The sequence below is a fragment of the Orcinus orca genome, chromosome 14, assembly GCF_937001465.1.
Source record: "Orcinus orca chromosome 14, mOrcOrc1.1, whole genome shotgun sequence".
In the NCBI taxonomy this organism is placed as follows: Eukaryota; Metazoa; Chordata; class Mammalia; order Artiodactyla; family Delphinidae; genus Orcinus; species Orcinus orca.
In genome coordinates this window covers 79,820,413-79,839,661 of record NC_064572.1, presented here as the reverse complement: position 1 = coordinate 79,839,661, position 19,249 = coordinate 79,820,413, and the positions used below count along the sequence as shown (strand labels likewise).

Sequence of the window (19,249 nt, the reverse complement as noted above, 5' to 3'; positions counted from 1 at the left end):
TTGGCCTCCATCCTCAGCTCCCTGGCAACATGGGAGCACATGGGACTTGCTTAGAGTCGCCTGATTCATTCCCCTTTGGTGTTCTTTTGTCGAATATTCATTTCCACTGCAAAGCAGAGGTTAGTCCTTTTCCATGAAGTCTCTCCTCTTCCCTTCCTCCACCCCCTTTCTTCCCCTGGACCAAAGCACTTGGGAGTGCAGTAAGCGCTTAATGAACCAAGCTGGTGGGATTCAGATGCAAGCGACACTCACTACTGAACCTTCTATGAGGCAGGAACTATGTTTGGGTACCGTCAGGTACTGGAGTCTCTTAAATCCTCACGCTGGCTTTGTGACAGTTCCTTGCCAGGCTTGGGGACTACATGATGTGCCCAAGGACACACAGCTGGTGAGTAGCAAGGCCAAGCTTTGGAGGTCAGGTTTTCTGCCTCTCATGTCTAATCTTTAGTCAGCATTCTATAATTAGTACATTGTTTTCAACATTCCAACAATCAAAAAAAAGGTATTTATGTTATTTCCTTATGATTATAACGTCTCAGGATAACAATCAAAAGGGATTAAATATCTCACAAATCTACAGTTGGCTCACAGATGGTGGTGGGAGCGGTGAGGTGTGTCACTATTAACCAAACAGCGTTCCCACTTTGGGAAATCTCCACCTGGGCTCTGATCGGTGTCACTCTTTGGAGAGGGGCTTTCCAAGACTAAGGCATGGCTAGAAGATACTCTCCTTTTTTAAAAAACAGAATTCATCCAAATGCACAGTCTTTCAAAATAATTTCGGAGGCCCTGCACACTTGCTACAGCCAGACTGCCAGAGCTCAAAGCATCTTGGGAGCTCCTCTTTGGGAGCTGTCTTCAGAGCCAGTTCCTGAGACGTGAAAACGCTTCTCCTTACTGGCTGGTTTCTTTCTGAGCACAAATGGTAGTAACCGGCTTGATGAGCCTCCTTATCGGCAGTGGCCCCGAATGACTTGGCTATTAAAACGCCACATCAGCAAGTCCTATCACCACGGAGGGTGTTCAGAAGAGACTGTGACACAGCTCTAAGAGAAGATTCAGAACTGAAGCAAGGGATTTCCCCAGGGGCGACTCAAAAAGGCCACACTCGCTTGTGAGTTAAGAACAAGCATGCTGTGTAACAAGCATCTCAAATGATGCTGGGGACTGAGAAACACTGCATCAGTTTTGACTCACACATTCAGTGTTTAGAGAGCGATGGCTGAAGTCCCTGCTTACGTAAGTCCAAAGTTACGGTCGAGGTCAAAGAAGTCCTGAGCTTTCTGTTTCCTCTCCCTTTGGGCACCAGAGACCAGCTACCACCCCAAACAGGAGAAAGCAGCTCACTGAACAGTGAACAGAGCTGCAATGACCCCACCCACAATCACACCTTAAATATGAGAATGGAGGACCGAAGGAAACACCGTAGGACAATCCCAGCTGGCACAGTCTGAGGTTACACAGAAATGGAACCGCAGAGAAAATATGAATCGGAAGACTTTCCCTCCAAGGCTCCAGAGGCTGCCTACAGGAGATGATCTCGAGCAGGACTGTGGTGACCAAACAGGAGATGGGGCGCCGTGTGGGAGACCGCGGCTCCAAGCCCGGGAGTCGGAGCCGGGGAAGGCATCAGAGCTGCCCGGTGGCTCCAAGCTCACAGCTTCAAGGCCAAGGGGGTCCCTCTTAGCACTGCTCGCTGCCTCAGCTCTCCCGCTCTTAATTACATCCGCATCCAGACTTGCCCAACCAGACAGCACTTTAACTCTCCTAGGGAGATGCACGTTGGTCTGTCTTCTAGAACCAAGGACAAACTGCTTCCTGGGCCAAGGCTAAGCACCAGGAGGGCCCAGGGCTTCCCATCTCACGAGCTTCACAGGTGAGGAATTGCAGCCACCAGGCTAGGGTCCCAGCCCCCGCCCAGGTGGCCGCAACAGAAATGTCTGCACGTGACTGTCAGGGGTCTTTCTCTGCTCCTCTCATGCTAACGACATCTAGGTTCTGGTCTCGCTCCTTCTTCCTGGAAACATATCTGCCGTATCCTTGGGCAGCGCAGTCCTCAGATCAGGACAGAGACTTACTTACATTTACCACCTGCTGCCCCCAACTTTTTATAACTCCCTTTCAACCAGAAGTTGGAATTAAGAGATGAGCCCCAGAAGCCAACACGTTAGGAAAACAACTTCCTCCGGGGCAAAAGCACCTCTGAACCGAGTGAAAGAATGAAGAAAAAAGAAGCACCCCACTTTCACTCAGCAAACCGGACTGAGTTAAACCGATGCCTGCCCCTTCCACGTTCTGACAAACGCCTTTAGAAGGCACTGTTCTGCTGCCCAAGCCCATGGAGGAGGTGAAGATGGACACAGAGACACAGGGGTGGGAGTGGTTACTTCTACCTCCAAACAGGTGTGGAGGTGGAGCACAGAAAGGGACAGGCAAAATTTCCCCTGGGATTGTTTCCCTTAGATTAATGCTTCCATGGCTTAAAAAAATTGGAAAATCCTGGGAATGGCCCAGTGGGAAGACAGTTAATCGTCTGTGCTTATTAAATGGGACCTGAGAGAGACCAGGACAATGAACTCCAGCCACTCACTGCTTCAGGATGCAGGGAGCATACTGACCCCTTCTCTGTGCTTGAGTTTTCCCCATTAGTTATGAGAAAAGGGCTGCTCTTCTGAAAACTCACTAATGACATGTTCCGAAAACTCACTAATGACATGGTCTGCTACAGGCACTTCAGTAAATTAACTCATTCAATCCTCACAGCAACCCTAGGAAGCAGGCTCCTTACTTAATGGATAGAAAACTAAGGCACAGAGAGGTTAAACAACCTGCTAAAAGTCACACAGCTAATAAGTGGTAAAGTGGGAATTTGCACTCAGTCTGTTTAAATCAAGCTCTGTGCTTCTAACCCGTGCTGTAGCAGTTCTCACCTCAGAAGCAAGAAGCATTAATAAAGCATGGTAAACACCTTTACTCCGGAGCTGAAGAAGGAAAGAATGGGGCTTGTTTCCAGGAACATGGATAAGTCATAGAAGTGTTAGTGGCAGCTGTCATGGATTAAGCACCTACTGTGTATTAGGGCCTTTCCACACACTGTCTAATCCTCTAGCTACTCCGTTAGGGGAAACATCCTCCTTGTACAGAAAACAAAACTGGAACTCAGGGAGATAAGGGAACACACAATTGCTTGCAGCTACTGGGACCATGACGCTCCGATCTGGGCTGCCGTGCTGCCTGGGCTGGAGTCCTGAATCAGAGTGATGAGCTTAGCCCAACAGCCTCATCTTACAGATGGGGAAACTGAGCGTGAGATCACCTTGTATCAAAGAACGTCTTGTAAACTGCTAATCAAATGTGCTACACAGCACCCACATATCAAGATAACATATAAAAGTCATTAAGCAGAGCCTGGGATGTGGCTGGTTTTCTGTGATGCTCTTCCACAGGCAAGGAAGCCAGAGCTCCTGTGGAGCAAAATGAATGTGGGGAACAGACTCAGATCTAGTAGAACCAGTCTCATGCCCCAGCTCTGATATTTTCAGCTCTGTGACCTTGAGTATGTCACTTAACCTATTCACCTTTGAGTCTCAGTCTCAGTGTTCTCATCTATCAGATGGGTATAGTGATGATATACATAGCAAAGCATGGTTGCAAGGATTTAAATTCACTGAGTAGTTGTTGAATGCTTCTTATAGATCACACCCTAAGTGAAGTGTTGTATGTCTATCACCCTATTTGAAGCTCTCAACACCCTGGGGAGGGAGGAAAGTGTTGTTAAAGCCCCCTTTTACAGATAAGGAAACTGAGGCACTGAGAGGGGAGGTGATTTTCCCAATTCACGAAGCTAGTAATTAGCAAAGCTGGGAGTGGACCGAGGCAGTCCACTCTAGAGCCCCTGCCAACTGCTCACCCATGAGGCCCAGCAGAGAGTTAGTTAGTATCCAGGAAATTCTGATTGTTGTTCCCAGGGAAACCTGTGAACAGATGACCAATGCCAGGATCCTGTAACCAGACATATGGGAATAGAGCACTTTAAGCTCCAGCCCATCTGTGCAGGGAGGTCAGGCGCAGGGAAGAGCCCCATTACTCCAGGCGCCTTGCCCGTGCCCTACAGGACCAGTGTCTCCAGCAAGGGCCCTGCCTTGTGCATCCACCAATGAAACCAACACAGGAAGTGCCTTCCATCCCGGCCATTGCTACACGCAGACAGTGGGTAAACCTGGGCACTGATACAAGGCACTGTGTGGCCAGCATGCTTCTGGGAATCTGCCAGGCATGGAGCAGTGTGTGTGCAGGGAAGGGCATGAACGTGCCAAGCACTTTTAACCACCGAAGGGGCTGAAGCCAGGGCACCTGATGTTAGGGCGCTAGCCAGAGAAGAGCTTGTCCCTGGGGTTCAACCACATCAGACAAAACAGTGGGCCCGAAGTGCCCTAATTCCCAGCATCTGACAGAAAGGTGTGCTGCGCGGTGCTTTTAACAACTCAGGACAAGCAAACGCCTGGGAAAGGCCCTGCTGTGGGCAAACAATTATAGCCCGTCACAAAGCCAAGAGTGAAGGCTTTTCAAAGGTGTCTAAAAATTAAACTATCACAAGCCAGCTTTGTCTCCTTTCCTTCCCTCCTCCCCCCAAATTGACTTTATTTCCATCTTCCTTAGAAGCATCCTATTCCAGAATAGAAACCCCTGTTATCAAATCAACACAATCTCAACGATATTCTACAGAAGTAAATCTTCTGGACATATCAGTATCATGGCCAGAGCAAAACGAGGGGCAAAGGACAGGTCTTGGGTACACTTTTTTTTAAGCCAGGGAAAGAAATTGGGAAACACTTACCGTGCCTTCAGTTCCCTACCTGAGTCCTGCCTGTCCTTCAAGGGCTTTCCTGTGATGCTCAACCGTCTGACTCATGTTCATGTCTGTGCCCCCACTAGACTAGAAACCACACCTTATTCAGCTTCGCGCCTCCACTACCCGCCGCTGGGCTTGGCTCAAGGAAGGTGCTTCGTAACTTTCTGCTGAATGAACTACTAATTAACTTACGTGAAGTTGTCCACAATCTGCCTGGATCCCTGCCGCCCGCGGCCCCCTGCAGCACACAGCACTCCAAGCAAATGCCTATTCGTGGGGCCCACGCGGCCCTGGCTCTGCTGTGTCTGTGCCTTTACACCTGCTCTTCTGTGTGTGACACACTGCACTCACCACCTGGCCACCTCACCTGAGCCCCCAAGGAGGCAGCACAGGCGAGTGGCTCCAAGGCCGTCTGCGCTCTGACTGCTGGCATTCAGATCCTGGCCCAGCCACTGATGCTTGTAAACCTTGGATAAGCTATTTAACCTCATGACGGTTGCATTTTCTCCACTGAAATGATGGGATAACGAAAGTGCCACCCTCAGAGGATTCTGAGAGAATTCACTAAGATGCTGTTTGTAAAACGATGAGCACAGTGCCTGCACTCAAGAGATTCTGCCTGCGGTTGTTACTACCATGATGAGAAGGAGGAGGGCGATGATGAGCATCCCTAAAAGTTTACCTGAGCCTCTCCGCCGGCTCTTTCCAGATTCCACTTTGCTGTAGAGTACCGTGTCCCCCAGGAGCCTGCAGGGGTCCAATCTGATTTGACTTCCCATCACCTGCAGCTCCTATGGCTTTCCTCAACCACATCCAGCTCCTGGGAGTGTTCTCTGGACACACAAAGACACGACTACTACAGACCACAAAGAGAGTACTGAAAAGCAACACCCGACACCAAGGGAGTCTTCCTACACCAAAAAGTAGGCTTTCAAAGATGATCTGAAAACCTCCACACACTTAGAAAGGAAGCATGACCTCTTGTGCATAAGGGAGCAGCTGATGGTTGGGAACATCCAGGGAATGTTAAGTCAGGATGCAGCGTGCGAGAAAAGAGTGCTCAGCCTGCCTCTCTGGTCCACAGGAGCTCAGAGTCATCAAGGGAGACAAGCTCCTGGAATCAAACGGTCCAACCACACCCAAGTTTCATGTGGACAGGTATAGTCACCTCAGCTGATGGTGCCAAGGACAGAGGAGATGCCAGCCAGGGGCTTCTTGGTGATGTCATTACTGCTCACTTAATTCCCTAACATTCTGATATTATTTTTGTGACATCTGAACAAGTAGCTCCTTTAAAACACACACACACACACACACACGCGCATACGCACACGCACACGCACGCGCACGTGCACAAATAGGCACAACTCCAGAGACACTGATTTCCCAAATAAAGAAACATCTGGGTTATAGCAGCTGCCTTTAAAAAACACTTTGGTTATTAGACAGTTAGCAAGTTTGCCTTTATAGTAAAACATTCTAAACAGAAGTAGAGGAGATCCCAGGATTCTGTTTATGCATTAAATAATGAAATTTGAGCTTTCTAAGGAAACCAAGCTATTTTTTAAAAACAGTGAAAATATGTTCTATTACAAATTCTTCTATAAACACCAGAAGGTTTAAAAGGATCAAAAGCAGACAAATGATGTCTTGTATTAAACTCTTAATAAAACCCAGGAGAACAAACCTAATTTATGTGGTGACAAAGCATTTTTCATCTCGTGTTACACATATTCTAAATGTATCTACTGCTTTCCTTGTGTTATTATGGAATCGTACTAGATCTTGTGACCAAATGAATGAAAGTCATCAACTACTATTAACAAAACAAAAGGCTGAACTTATTTCATTAGGAGACTAGAGGGTATGAATCAGTGTTTGTGGCTGAATACCCCTCTATTCTCCGAGAATCACAGCACTGAAGAGCTCCTTTACTGCCTCCTTCTCTCCACTGCCAGCATGCAAATGTGCTCCATCCTATTTGTGTCTGCAGCCAGAATATTTGCGGGGTTTTTATCTAGACTTCAAAACAATCCATTGTTCACAAATCTAGGACACGGCCACAAATTTCTCACAATATCCCAAATGAACATTCACTCCAAATTGGGTTTTACAGTACATGAAACGTGAAATCTTTGAAAACGGAAACCAGTGATCAACAGAAGCTTCCCCTATTAAAACCACGGAGTAAACTAGTTAGACACACACTAGTTACTTTATTTCGAGGATTTATGGAAGATTTGAGTTAGAGCAGAAATGGAAAAAAATCTGATTTTAATACTCAAGTGTAAGGTAATACCCTACTCACAAGCACCCTACTTTTTTCAATTTCCCCGATATTTACAAAAATCCAGTTTATTTTCCAGCAGAAAAGTAATTATGAGAAAGCAATTAAAATAATACTGTGATACTCATGCAGTGTTCCGGGCACTTTGGGATGTTTGCAGACACAAAGATCTTTCCAATCATCACCGATGAACAAGATTTCCTCCACAAAGTCAGAGGGATTTGTTTCAAAATGCAACAATATTCCTCATGTCCTCTATAAAAGCTCTGGAACAGTCATTTAAGTTCCCAGAGGCAAGACACACAATGGCTGCCTAATAGGAATAAGCTTCAAGCTACACGGCTGCCCATCCAGAAGCTGCCTTATTGCTCTGTAACAAGAGGCAGCTTCAATACTTCCTCTGCTGCAGAAAGGCCTGAAGGCAATTCTCCAGGAGCCAGTGAGCTCCAGCAAGGAGTCCTGGACACTCGGCTCCTGACTGCAGGGCAGCGTCCCGGCTGCGAGCAGGGCTCAGAGCTGGCTGCTCGGATGTGAGTCGTGGCTCTGCTGCTCTCTAGCTTGTGTGGCTTTGGGCAAGTTCCCTCATCTCTCTGGGATGCAGGTCTGCACCTGCAAAATTCGGGCAATAATGACATCTTCCTCACTGGGATACTGGGTGGGACTAAATGAGATAATCCTTTCTTAAGCTCTCAGCCGAGGGCCCGGCACATAGTAGAGGAAGTGTAAGCGACTGTAATCGACAAGGGGCAGAGCGAAGAGGTAAAAATGTCCCAGTGTATCCACCAGCTATGTGGATGCTTGCCCATTTATCCTAGGACCAGAGATGCTGTCAGGGGTGAATTACACATAGTGGTCTCATCACTGGTCAACTGACCAGCAAAACCCAGAAAAGTGGTTACCTGAGTACAGCTAAACTGAGGTTTTTTTAAAAACAGATGGAGCAGGAAACTCTGTTCACTAGTTGCTCATCTTATTTTACTCTAAGTATTCGGAAAAGGTCGGGTTTAGCTCAGGTAAGCAGGGCCCTTCTTTTCCAAAGCGTCGGGCAATTGCTTCTCACATGACCAAGCGGCGACCATCCTGATCTGGAACTGCATTTTAATTTGATGGGCAGCCCGCCTCTTTCTTTTTCAGGCTGCTTGCCATCACCAGCAGGGGTTGGAAATGCAGAAATGAAAAGCCATTTGGTTCATACTTGGGAGAGCGGTCAAATCAGCCATGAAATCATGGTACTTACAAACATGAGGCGGGTAGGTATGTTGTCTGACTGCACCAAAGGGTTTTTATAGAGCCAGATCTCCTCCGGCTGGATGACTCTCTGGAATGGATCCAAGAACTCCGTAAAACTGAAACGAAACAGAGAAAGAGGCGTGAGGGCTGAGCACTGGAGAAGGTGGCTCCTGCACCCGCTCAGGCGGACGATCTGGCCTCTGGGGCAGCGGGGGGCGGGGGGAGGACAGGCTGCCCGGCTGACGGTTCTCGGCCAGTTTCAACCGGGGAAAGATGGAGGTAGTTACCAAGACTGTAGAATCTTCTGTCACCACCGGCCAGCTAAGACTAATTGTGGGCATGAGAGAACGGCGGTGAGGCTGACATACAAAGACTCTAGAAACTTGGGGATCCAAAGTGAACTGGGAGTCGAAGTCCAGAATGGTGGCTCAGACTGGGGCAAGGCCAGGTCAGCAGCACAGTCTCTGGGAACGAAATGGACTTGAGTTGGAACAAAGGTGAAGGAGCAGCAGGCAGGACCAGAGGAAGAACCAGCGGTGTTCTTCCCTCCACGTTCCCCCAGACGGCACCCTGCCACCACCAGCACCACCAGGAGGCAGACTGAGCTTCAAGAGAAGACAGAAGGTAGAGACAGGAGAGAAACACAGAGGAGAGGAAAGAAGGAAGGGAGAGGGGGATGCGGTACGTTCTGGGGCTGCTACCAGGAAACTGGTGGCTCTAAACAGCCCCCTCCTCATCTCGTCACCTCCCGACCCCTCAAACATCCTGGGAGCCCAAAACATCCAGGCGGATGAAAAGAACTACCACCAAGAGAAAACCTGGGGGGAAGAACAGAGACTGCAGGTTTGCTTTGTCAGCTCTTGGCCATCAGGCCGCCTCCCAGCTCTCCAGCTCAGCTCTTCACCTGGTGAATTCAGTTCAGAATGGCTTGAGATGTGGCCGGAAGGAGAACAGGGGCCAGGTGACCCAGGGCTTGAGTGCCAGGCTAAGGAATTTGGCTTTTGAACCAATGATGAATTGGTTCTACTGAGAAGTGTAGAATGAGAATTGGTTCTACTGAGAATTGGTTCTACTGAGAAGTGTAGAATGAAACTCCCCATTCCAGATAGCGGCGAAGATGGGGAACTGCAGCAGAACAGAGAAGGGAAGGCAGAGAGAGTCAGGAGGTTACGGCAGCTGTCCCAGCAAGAGACTGCTGCAGAGTGAAGGAAAGGGCAGGACAGAATGGAAGAACGTGCACATGGGAGGTGGGTGGTCAAAACAGATTCCAAGGGCTCTGGCTTGGGCTTCCAGGAAAAGCGGTACCATCACCAGGATGGGGAGGACGCAGAGGTCAGCTGTCCTCTCATCTAGGGAACCACACCCAGGTGACCAACAGTCTGGGTTTGCCCAGGACTCTCCTGGCTTTAGCACTGAAAGTCTTGTGTCCCCGGAAAAGCCCGTCTTAGGAAAAACCTAGATGGTGGGTCATCTTAAAGCCATCCCAGCCCTGGGACAGAATCAGGGGTCTCACAGCCTTGGTTTCTACCCTAGACTTGGGCCTTTGTATGATCATGATTTGTTTGTATGTCCAGCTGCACTGGGAGGGTGTAGAGGCTGGGGGTCACTCCAGGGCTGTGTCCTCAGAGCCCAGTGACTGCAGAATCTGATGTCTGTTCAGGACTTTGAACAGCTGCCACAGAAAACACCCTCAGTCTGATCAGCCTCACACTGAATCCTATCACGCACCTACAAGAGACCTAAAATTCAACCTGCCTTTTGTGTCTCTCCATACATATCCCTCCCTCTTTCTCTGTCTCTCTCTCTTCCTCCCCTCCCCTCCCTCTCCCCCCAGTGGAGGTTTTAAGTCCTAAAACTCTGTCCCTCCGTCCGTGTATTTATGTAATTTCAAGAAGAAAGCAGTGCTGGCCCCTGACTGTTTTGTTCAGCACTGTGTCCAGAACATTTCTACTGCAGGATCTTACTGCAAGTGCCCTGAGATCCCGTCATTGATGTGTAAGGTAACTTCTGCTAACGGCCCTCCAAGCCTCCTCCAAAGTGAGACACGGGGGAGCATGCCGTCTGGGTGCTGGGAAACCTGCTCTCTGCCCCAGCTCTGCCATTAAGCTGCTCTGGGCTTCAGAACAAGCCACTTCTCCTCACTGGGCCTCAGTGCCCTCACCTGCAACACGGGAGGTTGGGCTAAGCCAGAGGTGACAAATGGAGATGGGTCAGAACCACTGGAGACACCCTACCCCAGACCTACAGTCTTGGTATGGACTGGGCCTGATATGTGGATTTTAAAACACTCCCCAGGTGACCCTGAAGGGCCCAGCACTGAACGGAATGATCCTAAGGGTCCTGAGCCCTTGTCCTTAAGGAAAGGAGACTTAGAGATTTAGCTCTCCATGTTAACAATTCTTCCATCTGCTGCAGGACAGGCTATGGAGTCAGGTCCATCCACGTTCAAACTCCAGCTACGGCTGTGTGGCTCTTAGTGAGTTCCTTAACATCTCTGAGCCTCAGTCGTCCCATCTATAAAATGGGCACTCCTTAAAGTGTGGGAGTAAAAATAAAATGAAAGAATATAAAGTACCTAACAGAGCATGAACAGAAAGCAGCATTTTATCACCCTTATCATTTTACTCTTGCCTCCATCTGCAAGTTTTTACTAGACAGTTTTCAGGCTTTCTTTTGGGGGGGTGGGGGGATTCATTTTGTAACAACCTACTCACTGCGCCCCAGTGTTTTTAAAACATTTTAAATATAACTAAGGAAAAAGAATTATGTTTTAGAGTTGTTTTTGAGAATATACTTGTAAAAACCAAAGCTTCCAGAACACTCCAGTTACTCTGGCTGTATAGCAAATTACCCCAAAACTTAATGTCTGAAACCAACCATTTTGTTTTGCTCATGATTTTGTGGATCAGAAAACTGAGAAGGGTCCAGCTAGGCAGAGTTCACTGAGAATCTCTCATGTGGTCACAGCAGTTAGATGTCAGCTGGGGCTGCATCACTTGCAGGCTTGAGCAGGCTGGACATCAGGATGGCCTGTCACGTGGCCACCGTTGGTGCCGGCTGTTGGCCAGGAGCTCAGCTGGGGCTGCCGCCTGGAGCACCTCACATACTTCTCCAGCACCGCAGTCTCAGCATAGTCAGAATTCTTCATTCTGCTGGCTTTGTCCAAATTGCGGGTTCCAAGAGGACCAGGCAGAAGCTGAATGGCTTTTCTGACCCAGCCTCCAAAGTCTTGTGGCATCACTGGGTTACATAAGGTCAGCCCAGATTCAAGAGAGGGGACCCTACTCTACCTCTTGGGAGGGGTGTGGCAAAGTCCGCATTACAGAAAAGCAGGTAAGGGCTTCCCTGGTGGCGCAGTGGTTGAGAGTCCGCCTGCCGATGCAGGGGACACGGGTTCCCAGTCCAGGAGGATCCCAAACGCCACGGAGCGGCTGGGCCCGTGAGCCATGGCCGCTGAGCCTGCGCGTCCGGAGCCTGTGCTCCGCAACGGGAGAGGCCACAACCGTGAGAGGCCCATGTACCGCAAAAAAAAAATAATAATAATAATAAAAAAGAAAAGCAGGTAAGATAAGAGATATGGCTGCAGCCACCTTCCATATACAATCTGCCACCCACAGGCTGTCATCGCTGTAATGGTCCTGCAGCTCCCACTCTCAGAGACCCCAGAGCCTTGATTCCTGTGTCCTCCCCACACAGCTGGCCGCAGGGACAGGGAGCTGGCACACCGCTGAGCACTGTCCTTCCTCACCTCCTTTGTCTCCCCAGGGACACTATCCTCGTGGCCATTTTTTAAAGCCTCGCGCACCCAGCCTTTTGCACGATTCCTCACCCCCACCCTGAGTGGCTGCAGCCAGAACACATCTGTCAAGCCAATTATATCCTTTGGGAGCAGCAGTGCCAAGAAAGATAGATGTCCCCTGTCCAGCCATGCACCAGCCACAGGCGTCAGCTTCTGAGAATCCAGAGAGTGAGGCAGCTACGCAGAGGACATGGTCTCAAAGTGCAAACAGGAGCAGAGGTGGCCATGTGGTGGAATGGAAAGCTCTGGAAGGTGTGTTCCTAAGAGAGGGCATGCCAGGCCTGGAAACATCCTTCCATGAGCTCTTTGTAAAGTGATTTGGAAACAAGGAAATGGAAACCCCGCTTCCACATGAGTAGTTCAGGCACGGGCTCTAACTGCCTGCTCGGCAGGCCTCACTACACACTGAGGACCCCCCAGCAGCAGCATGTACGATCAGGGCTTCCCGAATGTTAATGTGCCCGGGAACCACTTGGGGGTCCGGTGAGTGAAGATACGGCAGGTCCAGGGATGGGACTGAAGGCTGGCACCCCAACAAGCTTCCCGCTGATGCTGACGCTGCTGGTCTGTGGATCAAACCTAGAGTCGCCAGAGGCCAGGGCAGCAGCATAACCTAGGAGGGAGCTTGTTAAAAATGCAGAATCTTGTGCCCCAGCCGGGATCTACTGACTCAGAATCTTCATTTTTAACAAGATTGGTGTGAGTGCTACAGCTGGAGACACAGAGCTCTCGGGGAAAGCCAGCGCTTCCCAACTTCGGCCATTTAAGAACCAAATTGGCCGGTGTTGCCTGATCCGCCCTCCACCTGTACTGTGATTTTTCTTCAGACTTTGTAAACTAAAATGAGGTTATTCTAGAAGAAACTTCATGACACTGCTGAATTATGAAATCAGGATTCCCTCTATAAACAGCTGGTAAACGTCAGAATAAATACAATGAAAACAAAAGCATGCTCTTAAATTTTACCTTGATGCTTTTGCCTCTGGGTGGAGGCCTGCCTTCCCTGTGAGGGTCAACAAGACCTTCCGTGATGGAAGGAGAGGAGGCGGGGCGCATGTGCCCCCTCCGTGGTGTCGAGTCAGGTGGATCACATCCATGTGTAATCTAAATCCACCTTGCAAAGCCCCTACGATCCTCTCCAGCACCACTTGTGTCACAGGAAAGGCAGAAAAAAGATGAAAAGCAAAGGTGACAACTCAAAAGCACAGCAATCTGGGGCCATTCGGTAGAGAAGAAAATAGCCCCACTGGTCTTAGTAATGCCTGCAAGCATCAGCATACCCCAGGCCAGTATAATGACCAATGTCCTTGAGTTTTCAAGAAAAGGATGAAGAAAGTGTAGCAACTCTTTGACCACTGTGAGGTGTGTAAAACCACTTTGCTTACTTTCATTTCCAGTAAATTCAATGCAGAGAAAAACATCTCAGTGCCCAGAAGGAGTCTGACAGAGCCACGGATGCAGAGTTCCTCATGGTCTGAGGCTGAGAATCAAAACTGTCCTCACTGTGAATGGCATTTCTGCATCACTGCAGAGACTCATGGAAAAAGGAGATTTGGTGTGACGATCAGTACTCCAATGACGTGGCTAACAGGCCCAGTTACCCATTTTCACTCCTGACAGGCTGAAGAGCAGAGAAGACTCCTAAGACTTGGTCAGACTTGACAACCAAAAGTAAACAGAAAGGAAGAGCTCTATGTGAGAAGGAAATCTAACAAGTCAGAAAGTATCATTTATTAATTGTTCCAAAGAACAGATGCTAGTTAATGAGACCACACAGGTGTGAAAGCAGTGTTTTCTCCACTGTTACTGATAAACTCTGATTCAGCAGCCAGGGCCAGTCCAGCCTCAAAATAACTGACTTCTTCCCCCAGGCAGAAGGCTAAAGGAGAAGTAAAGCCACCGCCAAGCAGATAAAAACATCCTGGTGTTCTCAAGTAGGCAGCCAGTTACTCCTGCTCCCCAAATCACAAACACACGGCCTGTCGCCCTTCTGTGGCCCCCTAAACCTCACCAAGGAGAAGTGGATGCAGTTCCACTGTCACACACTGCACCACGGGAGGCTCTCCAGGCCCAGCCGGGCATCAAATAAAAACATCACTTTGCCCCTTGGAGGACCCCCAGACCAGGGCCAGCTAGATTTAGAGTGGTGACAGATACACACCACGCTCACACACGCTCGCAAACACACATACACATGCGCACACACACACTCTCTCCTGGTGTCTGGTCCTGTTTGCATAGCTCACCCTGCCCTTAAGCAGCCTAGGATACATGTCTGCTTATAGAGGAAGGGGCGCAGTAGGGACAGACAGGGACTTCCATCTTTGCCTATTGCTTATTCACTCAACAAACATTTACTGAGTGCCTGTGATGTACCAGGCACCGTCCTGTGAACCCTGGTGTATAGAACACATACAGTCCCACTCTCCTGGAGATTACAGTCAAGAGTTGCTAAGTGCCACCTGATTGAGGAATGAGATCTCAAGGTCTTTAGTTACAGGTATCAGAACTCTGACTACACAGTAGCTCGCCACCCCACTCTACTTTGGGGGGCCTCACTAGTTAGACCCATGAGATGGCCTCCAACCTGGAACTGCATGTGAGGACCCTGGGCCCCTAGGGATGTTCCAGGGTGTGAATCTGTTACTGTCCACCTGCTGAATGTAGCAAGGGATTCAGCCCAAATCTGGGAACCCAGAGGAATGGCCACTCTTGACATCACAGTATCAGGAACAGCAAGTCCCTGAACAAGCGACCACGATGCTACTGCCCCCTGTGCCTCTTCTGACTCAAAGTCAAGTTCTCAAAGCCCCAGGGTCTCCCCATTAACTAAAGGATAACGGATTCCATAGATTTGTCAATGACCTTTAACTCACGTACCTTGATGATATGCTTCTTTCAAGACAGGTTAACATTTCTGTCACATACTAGACTCAGATTTCAACATCCCTTCCCCCAACCATAAAAAACACAAGATCGTATGGGAATATGAACTTAATCAGACCTTTAACTTGGTTCAAATCTCTGATTCGGCATTTGCCAGCTGGGTGACTTGAAAAAAGTCACTTAACCTCTCTGAGATTTAAGATCTCCCTCCTCGTATCCCAGGATGGCCGTACCTCCCAGGGCAGTAATAATACTGCTATCGTCAGCAGTAATAAATGTTAGGATTTGGCACAGTGCCTGGGGCACCAAAGGGCTCAGCCAAAGGTGGCCGCTGTTCTTGCAAACATGAACAAGAAGAAGGATGCTGACGACATGATGACCGGCTCTAAGAAGCTCTCCCCTCCCCCATTCTGCCCCACCCAGGGCAGTGAGGTTGCATGCTGCAGGAAGGAGCCTGAACAGCACAGGTGAATGTCAACAACTACCGCATCCTTTAGCCATTCTATGAGGAAACAATGGCCCAGAAGGTCACTTTTGAACCTTGCGAGATCCGACTGAGGAAAAAACATGATACGCTTTCCAGGCGACAGCAAAAAGCAAAGCATGTTTCTTAATTGCACTATCGACTTTTCCTCTCTAGTGGGCCTCTCTTATGCAAGAGGGAAAACACTTACAAACGGTCAGCAGAACAGGCAGGCAGCTCCACCGGCAGGGAGGAGGCGTTGGGATTTTCCATTAGTCCTGGGGACAGGCCACTGAAAGAATATACTGATGGATTATCTCTGTGAGCCAGTAAACCGGAGACCAGCCACCGGACAGGACTTACCCTGGGTCGGGGAGCTTGGCCACCCCCAAAGACAAGGGTAACGATTATAATAATAACAATTTATCACAGTTATATTATAATAATAGATACTTATCACATTTGGAGCCGTCTTGTGCCAAGTGCTTGACTTGGTGCTTTCCAACATTACTTTGTTTAATCTTCATAAGAACCCCATGAGGTAGAAATTACTGTTACAGTATTCCCATTTTAGAGATGAGGGCACTGAGGCTACAAGACATAGGGTGTCTTACCTAAGTCTGCACAGCTCTATGGGCTATAGAATGTCCACTGTTCCATGTCCTCCTCAGCGCACAGTCTGGAATTCTAAGGAGGTCAAGGAACATGTGCGCACATGCACGCATGCGCGCGCACACACACACACCACCAATGTAATGGCATCTGCAATTATTTTATTAAGAGATATAATTTTCCACAATTAGAAATACAGCCTCACTGTTGGGAAAATGCAACATGTCGATCTCAATTCTCATGCAGTGTGAACGACTGAGATCAGATTCTTGCAGAGAGCAGTTCGCTGTTTGTTGTGAAAGAGAAAAGGAAAGAATAACACACTGGGAAGGAGGTGGAAAGAGAGATGAAGACCCCCAAGAAACCGCTCCCACCACCTCCCTCCTCCCTGTCATTCAGAAAAGCAGGTTCCCCGCAGCAGTAGACTTAATCAAAGCAACCTGCCCTTCACCTGGATGGAGGAGAATTGCATCCAGGAGACCAGCCGTGGACCAGACAAGGAGCATCTCCCAGAGTCACCAGCACCCTCTTGGAATGGTCCCTCTCGCTCTTGCACAATAAATGAAAAGACTGGGGCTTAGCAAGTGTAACTGCCCACCGAGGTGGAGCCTGGATTCATCCTCCTCCTCTCACTCTAGATCTCACGTCATTTTCAATTGTGTGGGCGCAGACTCCCGAGGGCAGCCTGGAGGAGCTTTCCAATCATCCCTTCCAGCTGTGGGACCTTGGTCAGGGCACTTCACCTCCTGGACCTAAGTTTCCTCATCTATGAAGTGGTGCTGATAACAGCACCTGCCTCAGAGGGTTGGTATGACCAGTAGATGAATGACTAAGATGAAATGCTGAGGGGGGTGCCTGCATGGAGAGAGTATACTGTAGGTGCGTTGTTGTACTACAGCAAAAAGCCGAAAATTAAGGCCTGATATGATGTCCTCCCTTGACATCTGAAACCACAAAGGCTTCGAATGTCCTAACCACAAGTTCCTTCCCACTCAGCTCCCTCAGCCAAACAACCCTGCTTATCAAGGGGGCCAGTTACAGTACCTGCTTATCCCCAAGCAGCAGGTTTCAGTCCGCTGCCAGCCCGTGGACTTATTCTAACAAGCCAATCACATCCTCCTACAGGAAGCAGTGGGCACCCCACCCCCTTGATACTACAAAGCCTGCCTCCCATTGCCCCCGGCTGTTTAGTGTGCTCCTGTGTGACCCTGTGTGACATGCAGTGGGCTGTGAATCTGTTACTAATAAACTGCTTTCAGCCTCATCTGTCCAGTGTTGGCTGTCATGAACGGTCAGGATCCCTATAACTCAACTCCAGGGCAGGAATCCCTCCCTTGCCAAGGGGGCAAATAAGAGGTGATTAAAACAGGTACTCCTCAGCTATGCCCTCCTAAATATGATGGGGTGGGATGGGGTAAGTGGTGGGACAGTGGAAACGTGTGGGCCAAGCCTGGAGATGTCCCCCATCTATCCAGTGCCCAGGAAAGAAGAGAGAGGACCAGGAACAGGCTGCATGGATAACGCAAAGCTACTGACTCAGAGATGCTCTGCTCACACCAACTCTTCTTCAGCTTTTAGAAAAATGCCACTAACCTGCACACTCTACCTGTGGTCAGCAGTGCTGGGACCACAGACCCCTGTGGACCACTGACACAGGCTATACGGAGCGCATGGCATCCCCATGAAGCATTCTTCCAGACACGTATACTCTGAACCTAATCAGAACTTTGGGCTCAGCTGCCAGCTTGTCGGAAATAAGGGGCAAAGGAACAGACAAGCCCAGAAATAAAGCTGTAATGTTCCAGGTGACAAGAACTGGAAGAGATAAGACAACCAAGTGTAACTGCTGTGCTCTGACTGGATCTTAGGTCAAAACAAATGTTTTTTCAACTATTTAAAAGAAATTTTGAGGATGACTCGGGCAATTTTGGAACTGGAGAATGAGCTGCATATTAGGTGACAGTAAGGGAATGTTACAGTTTCCTTCAATGTGGTCAAAATGTGGCAGAATATTTTTGGAGAAGGAGCTGAAACATTCAGGGTATTTAGGGTCATGATCGTCAGCAACTTAATTCAAATAGTTCAGAAAATTATATATAGAAACATAAATACAGAGATAAAGCAAATAGGATAAAACGTTAGGTGCTTAATCTAGGTGGAGTATACGGGGAATTGTTTTGCTCTCTCAATTTTTCTGTATATTTAAAATTTTCCAGGATAAAACATTGGCATAGTGAGGTCCTAGAGCAGGACCGTGAGTGGGGGAAACAGCACAGAAGGTAGTGTTGCCGTGAAAGTGCAATGGTAGCATCCAGAGCTGTGGAGTGAAAAGCCTATCTTCTACCCTTGCCACTTACTAGCTCTGACCTTGGGCTAGTGCCATCTCCTCTCTGAGCCCTCGCTGCCTCCTCGGGGGATGGAGATAACCATACCACCTGCCTGGAGGGCCATGATGAGGAATGAATGTGAGGACTTAGCGTGGACTCAGCATGAGACCGGGCTGCTCTCTGCTCAGTTGTCACCTCCCCCAGGAGTCATCGCCAACAGCGGTGGCATATTCAAAACTACTGCTTCACAGAAGAAGCAGAACACATTCGGACATGCCTGCGATGGAGCTCAGGCACAGATGGAAGCTTAGTTTGCAGAAGCACAATGTTCAGAAACCATATGCTTCACCCCAGAAGTCCAAACACTTCTACCGAGGGTGCCTTCCCTTCGGAAGGAAGCAGCAGAAGACTGGAAATGTTTTAACTGCCTGCACTCACACAGAAAATCCTGTTCTACATAAAACTGCCTGCACTCACACAGAAAATCCTGTTCTACATAAACTCAAGCTGCAAAAGCTAACACGTCGGGGCCAGTTGGGGCTTCATGACCTGGGGCAAGCTGCTGAATCCCTTTCCACATCTATAAAATGGGCAGAACACCCTGCCGGGATGTAGTGAGAATTCGGTATCATCATCAGGGCCCACAAGAAGCACTCAACAACTGGCACTGACACGGTCATCGCTGAAAAACTCCAAATTAAAAGAAATCATTCCTAAAATACTTGCACACCGAGTAACCATGTATGGACCTTATTTGGATCCTGATTCGAAGAAATCAGCGTTAATTTTATTG

The 19,249-nt window shown here is 48.8% G+C and overlaps 1 protein-coding gene across 2 annotated transcripts in view; it reads right to left on the bottom strand.

The window, feature by feature from the left end:
* Window positions 1–19,249, bottom strand: part of PLPP4 (phospholipid phosphatase 4) — a 118,675-nt gene that overhangs the window by 66,008 nt on the left and 33,418 nt on the right. For both annotated transcript variants that reach the window (XM_004265763.4, XM_049697471.1), the window contains exon 2: window positions 8,377–8,485. In XM_004265763.4, the coding sequence (XP_004265811.1) occupies window positions 8,377–8,485 (109 nt within the window). The remainder of the gene's footprint in view (window positions 1–8,376; window positions 8,486–19,249) is intronic.